General features: G+C 67.3%; 1 protein-coding gene across 15 annotated transcripts in view; it reads left to right on the forward strand.

The window, feature by feature from the left end:
* Window positions 1-8,595, forward strand: part of RBFOX3 (RNA binding fox-1 homolog 3) — a 175,860-nt gene extending 167,265 nt beyond the window's left edge. For 5 of the 15 annotated variants that reach the window (XM_080681394.1, XM_080681389.1, XM_080681392.1 and 2 more), the window contains exons 7-12: window positions 1,216-1,269; window positions 1,443-1,575; window positions 1,994-2,171; window positions 2,930-2,994; window positions 4,086-4,164; window positions 5,819-6,005. In XM_080681394.1, the coding sequence (XP_080537520.1) occupies window positions 1,216-1,269; window positions 1,443-1,575; window positions 1,994-2,171; window positions 2,930-2,994; window positions 4,086-4,164; window positions 5,819-5,863 (554 nt within the window). In that variant the 3' untranslated portion in view covers window positions 5,864-6,005. Of the gene's footprint in view, window positions 1-1,215; window positions 1,270-1,442; window positions 1,576-1,993; window positions 2,172-2,929; window positions 2,995-4,085; window positions 4,165-5,818; window positions 6,006-7,372 lie in introns of those variants that run through there. The other 10 variants (XM_080681383.1, XM_080681384.1, XM_080681385.1 and 7 more) reach the window with 5 other exon arrangements.
* The last annotated feature ends 1,774 nt before the right edge of the window (window positions 8,596-10,369 follow it).

The following is a 10,369-nucleotide window of genomic DNA, read 5'->3' on the forward strand; positions in this document are numbered from 1 at the left end:
GGTGCAGCTCCGGTCCTTGCCTCTGGAACTCTGCTCCGTCCTGGATCCTTCCCCGAAAGACTCAGTCCTCGGGCCTGGAGATCGCCCCAGGAGACAGAACCTTTCTCCCCTCCTCACCGGAGGTTTATGGGGTTCTGACCCAGCAGTGGCGCTCAGACACAAAGTCTGCCGTCGTGCGGTGGGACCAGGGGCGGCGGCCCGCGGACAGTGTGGACGATGGCCTGGAGGAGTGAGGCCAGCGCCCAGCAGTGGGGCGCGCTGTCTGAATGCCTGGGGCCAGAGCCCACTCAGAGCCCGCTGGTCTCCACCCCGGCGGCCTCCGTTGTGCCCCGGGTCCCTGGTGCCAGAGCAGCCGGCTTGCAGGGAGGGAGAGGCCGGCGAGGATACCGCCGGGGGCCAGAGGCTGGCAGGAACGCGGGCTGGCTCTGCCACGCGCCAGCTCCGTGACGCAAGGCCGCTGCACCTCTCAGCCTCCACTGTGCATCTGTGAAATGGGAGGGTGGCCACCGGCCTCGGGGGGTGGGTTCTGAACGGCGGTTCGCTGTCAAGTGTCCGGGAAGGGCCAGCTGTCCTCTGTCCTCATTACTTGAAGCCAAAGGCCCTCCTGCCCCAGCATCTTGCACTGACTGCTCTGGGGACACTCACACAGGAGGACTCAGCCCCAGGAGGAGGGGCCCTGGGGCTCGCCCTGGGACACCAGACGCCGGGGCAGGAGGTGGGAGGAGCGTTGGGCAGAGGCCAAGCACCTTTCTCGGCCTCTGACCCCCCAGCAAGGCTGCCAAGTGCCCCAGGAGACAGCACCCCCCAGGAATGGGCTCTGTCGGGCCCCCCCGAACCCCTCGTCCCCGCAGGGGCCTGCAGGCACTTACACACCGTGCTCCACCCTCCCTTCCTAATCCTCCTGCAGGGACCACAGACCGGAGCGGGTGGGGCTCTCCTGGCAGGAGAGGCCCAGGGCATGCTGGGAGGGCCATCATTTGGAAAAAGTCAGGAGGACGCAGCCGCATGGGTGGGGAGTGATCTGGGCCCTGTGATTGGGGAGCCGTAGAGCCCAGGCACGAGGCTGCAGCTTTGGAAGAGGGGCGGCGGTGGGGATGGGGGTCCCACCTCCTGTGCCCACCCAGATTGCAGAGGGAGGGGCCACACCCTCGGGGTGCAGTGTGCGGTGGGGAGAGGAGGGGGAGATGGTGATTGGATTCCTTGCTTCTGATCTAGGCTGGAAGCTCAACCCGGTGGTCGGCGCCGTCTATGGGCCTGAGTTCTATGCAGGTAAAAGGCTGAAGCAGCGGAGCGGGGCTGCTGGGGGGCGTGGCCTGTGGGTGTGGCCAGGCTGCGGGGGCGTGGCCGGGGCGGAGCCTGTGGGCCAGGCCGGGCATGGCATGCCCCCACTCTCTCTCTGCCTTCCCACTCACACTGCCCCTCTCCCGCCCGCTCTCCTGCAGTGACGGGGTTCCCCTACCCCACCGCGGGCACGGCCGTGGCCTACAGGGGCGCGCACCTGCGGGGCCGGGGCCGGGCCGTGTATAATGCGTTCCGGGCTGCGCCGCCCCCGCCCCCCATCCCAACGTATGGAGCGTGAGTACCTGGGAGCGCCCGGGAGGGAGGCCTGGAGAAAGACCCAGGGGGTGTGGCGAGGGAGCCTCTCCATATATGCGGGGGGCCTTGGGAACCCCCAGATCTTGGTGCTGCAGCCACGTGGTGATGGGCAGTACCCCCAGGGCCCACCCTGCCACGGGGAACCAAGGTCACTGGCATGGAGGGGACACGTGGGGCCCCAGCCGGATGTTTTCAATGGGGTCCTGGCTGGCTGGCCCTGAAGTTCAGTGGGGACCTCTAAGCCCAGCTGCACTTTTCCCGGGGTCCAGCCCCCGCCCCATGGGGGGACAGCTGCCTGGGGGTGGGGAGAGGGTGAGCAAGGTGGGCCGAGGGCCCCTGGGTTTGTGGGAGAGAGGAGCTGACGGCAAGGGTGTTACTCTATTGTTATACCAAACAGGGCACTGGAGCAAACGCTTGTTAAAATGCCAGTCCCATGGGCAGGACTGGCACCCTGCCCCCTCCCTCCTCGGCAGTCTCCGGAGCCGGCCTACCCCTCTCCAGCGTGCCCACCACTCTCTTGTCCGTTTGCTTCCAGGGTCGTCTATCAGGATGGCTTTTACGGTGCTGAGATTTATGTAAGTGCAGCCCCGGGGGAGGGCCCAGCCTGGCTCCCCCCCAAACCGGCTCCTCTCCCCCTGCCCCTCTCTCCTCAGAATCCAGGAGGGCGGGGGCACTGCACCCCTGGGACCTCACACAGCCACGTCGGGGCTACCCGTGCTCACGCAACAGCCCAGTGAGCCACCGGCATGCCCCCCCATTTCACGAGGCACTGTGTCCCTAACTAAACTGGGGTCCCTGAAGGAGCCACAGGGGCAAGGCCTGAGAGAAACCAGGAGGCAGGGGCTCCTGGGCAGACCCTGGGGGATCCTTCTCCTCCCCCTTCACGGGGCCACACTCACTGTTCCTCTGGCTCAGGGCCCCACCCCACACACAGACCTGGCCCAGCACAACACCCATTGGTGCCAGGGCGTGGTCGGAGCCAATGCCCTCCACCCTTCCCCTCGGCCAGGATGGCACCCAGAGTTAGCCGTGGGCTCCCCAGGCCCCTCGGGCTCACTGGCCTGGTGGCAGGGGGGCTGCAGCCCCGCACACAGCCTGACACACAGGGGTGCCCACCTGTGTGTGTGGAACACGAGAAGGGATGAGCGAATGAACGCGTGACGCGGGCGGACACGCTGCCTGCCCCCCCCACCCCTCCCCGTGCTCCCGGGCAGTGTGCGGTCCTCGGGCCTCCCTCAGGCCACCAGCTAGGTGCCCCCAGCCCACACCTGCTCCCCAGCCAAGGTGGCCGCCCGCCTAAGCCCTGTGATCTCTCCCTCCCCGTGCCCTGCAGGGAGGCTATGCCGCCTACAGATACGCCCAGCCGGCCGCGGCCGCGGCAGCAGCCTACAGCGACAGGTATGCCTGGGGACAGGGTACCCACACAGACCAGCAGCCCCCCGCCCCACCCCGCTGCTCAGGGGCCTGGGGATGGCTCCCCACGTGGGCACAGGGTCTGGATAGAGGAGAGCGGGTCTGAATGGGCCTGGAGACCCCAAAACAGCTCCTGCAATCCCTCCCTGCTTCACGATGGGGAGGCGGGGGCCCCAGTTCTCAGGGAGCAGACAGCTCCTCCCCCGAGCTCTGGGGGCCCCCTGGCCTGCCATCCTCGGTGCTTCCGGGTGGAGGTGGCTGTGCCCGCTGCTGCCTCCGGGTGTGACAGGAATGGGCGGGGGAGGGGCGCGTGACCCTGAGAGCAGCGGCCGCCGCCCCGGGGGGGGGAGGCGCTGTGTGTTCTGTGGTCAGGTCCAGGGGTCCCCCACCGCGGCCCAGCCGGCACCCTTCCCCGTGGGCACTCGGCCCATTAGCCCCAGAGCCCCGGGGGGAAGGGCACCTGGCCGCACTCCAAGGCGGGCAGCCAGCCGTTGCTCTTGTCCACGGGGCGGCTCTGGCCTGGGGACCGCCTGGCCCTCCCTCCTCAGGCCACGCCTTCCTCACAGCCTCTCGGGCTCAGGTGTGTGCTGTCAGGTGCACAGCCGTCCCCGGCCCGGCCCCGGCCTCTGAGAAGCTGGCATTTCACCCACGAAATGTCCTGAGTGGGAGGAAGGTCATCGAGGGGCACGCTGCCGCCTGCCTCCTGGTGGCCAAGCCCCTGCCCGCCCCGCCCCCCACCCCCCCGCGACCCCAGACCTTCTCATCTCTGAACCCCGTCCCGAACGTGGCCTCCTTCTTTCCGGGGGTCTTTCCTCCACGCGAGCTGTGAGGCCCCTTTTCTGGTCCTGGGCACCTTAGAGAGCAGGTCCCCCAGGTCAGCACAGTGGGGGTGCCGAGAGGGTGGCCAGTGTGTCCGCCCCTCCTTCCAAACGGGCAGGGAGGACAACGGGGAGGGGGCGCCGGGGAGGGACCCCGCCCCACGGCAGGTGCTCAGGACATGTCTGGGAGGAGGTGGGGGTCTGCTCCCCAGTCACCTGCCTTCCTCGCCCCCACCCCTCCCTGTGCTGTCTCCCCAGTTACGGCCGAGTCTACACAGCTGCCGACCCCTACCACCACCCCATCGGCCCCACGGCCGCCTACAGCATCGGGACCATGGTAAGGAGGCTGGCGGGCCACGGTGGCGAGGCGGGTCGGGAACCAGGCCAGCGCCTTGGGCCTGGTGGCGGGAGGACCAAGGCCTGCATCTGAGCTGGGGGCGGGGACTTGCCCCTCACGCCCTCGTGGAGTGGGGAGGAGGCAGGTGTGCCCTGCCGGCCAGCTGCCCAGGGACGATGTCCGGCCCCTGATGCATCCTGGCGGGGACCTCAAGCCGGCGGGGCCTCCCCTCCTGCCAGGAAACCCAGCAGCCCTTCCCGCAGCCGCTCCAGATGCAGGAGGGCCCTCGTGTGGGTGTGTCCGTCCCCACCCCACTTCCTCCCCCCATCCCGTCCTGTCCTCCCTGCTGTGCCTCTCCTCGCATGGAGGTGGGAGCCCGCTGTTTCTCGCCCCCACCTCCGCCCCCGGCTCCCGCCTGGAGGCCCTCCCTGGGAATAGGGCGCTCTCCCGGCCTCTGCCAGCTCTGGGGATGGCGCACCCCTGAGAGCCCGTGTGTGTGTGTGTGTGTGTGTGTGTGTCTGTGTGTGTCTGTGTTTGTGTGTGTGTGTCTGTGTCTGTGTGTGTGTGTCTGTGTTTGTGTGTACGCCTGCTGTCAGCACATAGAGGCCGGCTCACTCTGCCCCGCAGCCCGCTCCCCGAGGACACCTGCCCCTGACCGCCCCTCCCCGGGCCCCGGGCTGTCCCCGTCCAGGCAGGCAGGGCGTTAGCTAGCTCAGGGTCCAGCATCAAAGATGAAAACGCCTCGGGGTGAGTGGGGAGGCTCAGGGCCTCTGGCTTTGATGACGCCCTCCCGGGTTTTGTTTTGTGTGTTTTGATTTTTAACAAGCCTCAGACACCCCAGCAGGTGGGTGAGTGCTGGCAGCCGGGGGTGCGGCCCCTGGGAGGCCACCCCCTCCCAGATGGAGCGGACGGAGCCCTGCGCTGGGCTCCCAGCCCCTTGGCTCGGGGATCAGCTCAGCCCTCCACGCAGCTGCTAGCTAAAGGCCCTCGTGACCTCTCAGAGGGTCCCCATTTAGGTTTTTTCTCTTTTTAAGGTTTTTCTATTCTCTCCCCGCCCCCCCCCAACTTTCCTGGCCCTTGTTGTTCTCTTGCCTTTTCTGACAAAATTGGTGGGTGGGGTGGGAAGTTCCTGTAGAGGCCTCCCCCCCGCCCCCCCTCCCCCCCCCCGCCCAGGAGCTGAGCCGGGGACAGCGAGAATGTCAGAGAGCTGTCGGCCCACCTGCCCGAGGGACCCCAGGAAGCCAAGGCCGGGGAACCCTGACAGGGCCCGCCCCCCGACCCATGTCTGGAGGGACTCAGACCCCACAGCAGTCCTGGGGCGCCAGGAGTAGGGCTCCTGCTCAGACCTCCCGGATGAAGAAGAAGGGGCAATGAGGGGCCAGGCCAGAGCCACAGTCCCCAGGACACCCCCACCTTCTCACCCAGGAGCCGTGGCCACAGATGCCCGCCCCAGCCGGAGACGAGACCACCCGGCACAGAAACAGGCCCAGCCCCCCCACACACACCCGCCCCCAGGCAGACGGCGAGGGGGGCAGAAAACGGGGGTTCGCTATTTCTCTTTTTGTTCTTCCTTCTTTTTTTTTTTTCTTTTTGCTTTTCCGCCCCCTCCCGAAAGGCGGTACTGATTGGCTGTTTTCCATCTTTGATGTTGCAGGCAGGCCTCTGCCGAGGAGGGCACAGCCGCTTCACCCCCTACTAGCAAGAGGCCCACCCCTAGCAGCAGTCACAGACTCTAGCACACACCAAACCCAGCAGCCCCGAGCCAGGCCCAGCCACAGGAGGACAGTGCGCCCTCCCGCCAGCTGCTCGCTGGCTGGCCCCACGATGGCGTGTGTGTCTGACCTTGGTCCCCCCCCCCTCCCCCCTGTGTGTCTGAACCCTTGGTTCCGATTTTGGCTTTGTTGACGTTGTGTTCCCCACCCCCAAGCCGGTTCAGGTACAGTACCTACAGAGGGGCGGGGCTAAGCTGGCAGAGGACCCTCCCGAGCTAGCAATAGAGCCACGCCCATCAGAGGCGAGCCACGCCCACCAGGGGTAAGCCATGCCCACCAGGACGGGCCTCACCCATCAGGGGTAAGCCATGCCCACCAGGGCGGGCCACGCCCATCAGGGGTAAGCCACGCCCACCAGAGCGAGCCACGCCCCTGCTTGGCGTGTGCAGAGCCACAGAAGATGCCAGCCTCAGGAGGCCAGCCGGGGCCACAGCCCTTGTCCCCCTCCTGCCAGGGTGTGGGCAGGACAGTGCCCCCTCTCCGCCCGCCTCTCCACCAGCTGAGACTCAGTGCTGATCCTGTTTCATGGGCAGTGCCAGCTGCCTGCAGGGCCACACCAGCCTCGGAGGCGCTTTAGCCTCCGGCGTCAGAAACCAAAGCGAAGGGAGAAATTCCCCACCAGGAGGCCTGGCGGCCCACGGGTGTGCCCCTGCAGCGCCCGCCTCCCGCTGTCCTCCGGGCCCTGGTTTCTTACTGGAGCCACGGCACCTCCTTCCCTGCCCCCAGCTCAGAAATGCGTGTGTATCGGTCTGTTTCGGAGGGGGAGGCCTGGGTCAGAGCAGGTCGGGAGAGCGGGTGGGAGCGGGCGACGCCCACCTGGGCACGGCGCTCCGTGTTGGCCGGTCATCTGGGGGGGGCGCCGGGCTTAGCTCTGCCCCGTGAGCTCACACCGTTCCCAGGGCGGGGCCCCGGGAGGAGGTGCTGGCTGCGGCTGCAGCTGTGGCTGCGGCCCAGGAGCCTCCGGAGCGTCCGCCGCCCAGGCCCAGCCCTCGCCACGCACCTTCGTTCCAGGAGAAGGCGGCGTGGGCCGGGGGCCTGGTGTGCTGCCAGAGCTGCCGGACTGGCTCCTGGGGCCTGGGGGCCGCGAGAGGGTCCCCGCCAGCCGGGCCGGGCTCCCTGTGGGTGGGTGTGTGGGCAGATCAGGCCCAGAGCACCATCTTCTCAGCTGCCTCATGCCACGCCGCCCACGTGGCCACACCCCTCACCCCCTTCCTCCTGCCAGAGCCAGCCAGGCCCCTGCCCACCTCAGCAGAGCCCCGCTGCCCCCGGGTCCCCGGGGGCCCCTCCATTCCCGCCACCTTCTGCCCTGGGGGACAGCCGTCCCCTCTAACACCAGCTCCAGAGAGGACAGGTGGGGGGCTGGGGGGCCCCCCCACCGGTCTGGGCGCCTGAGCGGCTTCCTGGAAACTGCCAGTCCCTTTCTGTTTCTGTTGTAGTGAAACTTGCACCGTTCCTTCTCGGACCGCGAAGGGCAAAAACAAAAACAAACAAAAAAAATCACAAAACAAAAAAACAAAAAAAGATGTTCAGATCCAAGCAACAACAAATCCAACCAAACGACACACCGCCACGCCCGGGTCCCGCGTGCCGGCGCCACCGCGAGGAGCAGGCGGCGGGCCCAGGAGAGAGCGAGCGAGCGGGCGGGCGGGCGGGAGGGCCCTCGGCTTCCTATCCAGTCTTCCTTTCCCGTAGCGTGGGCCGCAGAGGGCCTGGCCCCCCGGGGAAGAGCCGGCAGGACGTGATCTGTTGCCGGCGGTGCCAGTGGAGGGGACAGAGGGCCGCAGGCGCAGGGGGCGGGCAGCTTGCCATTCCCGGCTCTGGCTCCGGCCCAGCTCTCCCTCACGCCACGCCACCAAAGCCGGGGGAGGCGCTCACAGGCCGCTGCAGCTGTCCCCACCAGCAGCCCTGGGGTCCGACCCCCACACCAAGGGCTGACGTGTTTCCAGAACTGGGAGGGGGGGCGCCCAGGCACCCCGCCCTCCTCGTGAGCGGGCTCCCGGGCCAGCCAGCCAGGACTGACTCCTGCACCTGAGAACGTGGGACCGCGGGGGCCTGGAGGCCAAGGACGTGCTCCGACTGGCTGTTTCTGGGTTCCTTTCTGGAGGCGGCTCTGAGCCTGGTCTGGGGGAGGGCCGGCTGGGCTCCTGGTTCCTGCAGAGGGCCAGGTCTGCGAGGGGCCGAGGGCCGGGCTGCACCGCGAGGTTGGGAGTCACGGTGCTGTGGGGCCGGACGGCCAGGCCAGAGCAGGGATGCGGTGGTGGGGGGGTGGGGGTGGCGCAGATGGCAGGTCACCGGATAAAGCCCCAGGCCAGGCAGATAGCTGGAGTCGGGGCAGCAGCAAAAAATAGCAAAAAACAAAAAACCCAGGCTCCCGACTGGCTCCACTCTCTCACGAGACAGGAGGGGAAGGACCACACCTCACTTTGTATCTGCATCCGCTCCCGAAGCACCTCCTTTTGTACTCCGTGTACAGAGCCCCCGCCCCCCCCCCCAGCGGGCCCCCTTCTCCCAGCCGCTGCGCCCCCAGCCCCGCCCCAGGCCTCAGCCAGGCCCGGCTTCCTTTCTTACCATTCCGTATGCTTCCCAGGTGTGACCATTCAAACCCACAGGATTATTATTATTATTAAGATTATTAATAAAGATTTCTTTCTTCAAACCAGGACAGCTCTCTGATTGGGCAGCCCCTGGACCAGGGGTGGGCAAACTTTTTGACTCGAGGGCCACCATGGGTTCTTAAACTGGACCGGAGGGCCGGAACAAAAGCATGGATGGAGTGTTTGTGTGAACTCATATAAATTCAAAGTAAAGGAGCGGAGGGGAGAGCAAGAGAACCGGATAGAACAGCCGGATCCGGCCCGCGGGCCGTCGTTTGCCCACGGCTGCCCTGGACACACAGGGTGGAGGGCGGCGGAGGGCAGGCGGGTGTCCCGGGAGACAGCCTGGCTGCGCTGAGCCCCGGTGGCCAGAGGGGGGTGGGCGAGATTCCAGGGCCCAGTCCTCTCCTGCAGGCCGACACGTCCCACCATCCCAGGCCCGGGGCAGGGGGGCGGGCTCACGGGTTCCCACAGCCCTGCCTGGCCTCAGAGCTGGGCACAGGGGGGCGGGGCGAGGGGCAGGGGGCCTATTGTCAGTGGTGCCGGGCAGGAGGTCACTAAGATCCGCCCACAGCCCGGCTCTGCTGGTGTGACTCAGAGCTGCAGCCCCAGGAGCTGCTGCCCCAGGAGCTGCTGCGAGGTAAACCCTCTGCTCCAGCCAGTGGGTCCCATTCCTGGAGGCCGGGCATGAAGGGGTGTGGAGGGGCGTGACCGCCACACCGCCCAGGGAAGGGAGGGGAGCAGCAGATCCTGGACCCTGAGCTTACAAGCCCTGGGCGTGGGGGCGGGGGCAGGCCACAGATCCCGAGCCTTCTCACAGAGGAGTTCTTCACTTCCTCCAGTCGGGTAATTTACTTCGGAGCCATTACAACCAGAGGGGACGGGTGGGGGGGAGGGGGCAGGCTTCAGTGCCGACCGGTAAACTTTCCTGCGTGTGAGCCCTGGCGGGTGGGGGTCGGGGACCGCGCTCCTGGGGCGCAGGGCTGGAGGCCTCCCGGTCGCCAAGCCTGGCTGAGCCCCCACTTCTAACTGCTTGCTCACCAGACAGGAAGTAATTGCCGCTATAAACGTTCCCTCCTCTGCGTCAAGCATTCGGGGTAGCCGGCACTTTAAGGAAAAGGGCTTCGTGAAATAAGCCCCAGCTGTGTGGCCCGCCTCGGGCGCCCAGCCGCCTGCCCCCCCAACCCCCCCACCCGGCCCGCCAGGTCCCACGTCGGGACAAAGGAGCCCCTGGCTCAGAACGAGGGGCTCAGGGCTGGGGGGATGGTCAAGACCAAGAAAAGCCGAGCCAGCCCGGGATCTACCTGCCCAGCCTGGGCCCTGCCCCGCCCCCTCGCCCCAGCTGCTGGGCCCCACGTGTGGGGCATAAGTACATGTTCCCAATTAGGAAGGACGCGGAACCCGAGGCTCCCGTGTCGCGCTGTGGAGGAGGGGCGTGGGCACCTGGGACAGCGGGGCAGGTGGGGTGGAGGCCAGCGTCTCCAGGAAGCCCCGGGGCTGTCCCCCAGTCTCCCATGCTGCCAGCGACCTCTGCACCCTGCACCCCTCCCAATGCGGCTGGGCCTGAGCAGAGGCAGTGGCTGCACTGCCACCTGGTGGCCTCCCCTCTCACTACAGTGAGAAGCCGCTCGGCTGATACCCGCCTCCCCACCCCCACCCCCCCAGCCTGGAAACAAGGCAGCGGGGAGGGGACCCCAGTGTCCTAGCCTTAGAGCCACCCCGCATCTCGTAGCAGAGGTCGAGGGCCATATGGATGGGGAAGTAACCCCATGGCCTAGGAGGCCTGCAGTGGGGGACCCCAAGAATGAGGGGCAGGATTCCCTGAGGCCGTGGGGTGGA

The sequence above is a fragment of the Plecotus auritus genome (genome assembly GCF_963455305.1).
Source record: "Plecotus auritus genome assembly, chromosome: 7".
Lineage (NCBI taxonomy): Eukaryota > Metazoa > Chordata > Mammalia > Chiroptera > Vespertilionidae > Plecotus > Plecotus auritus.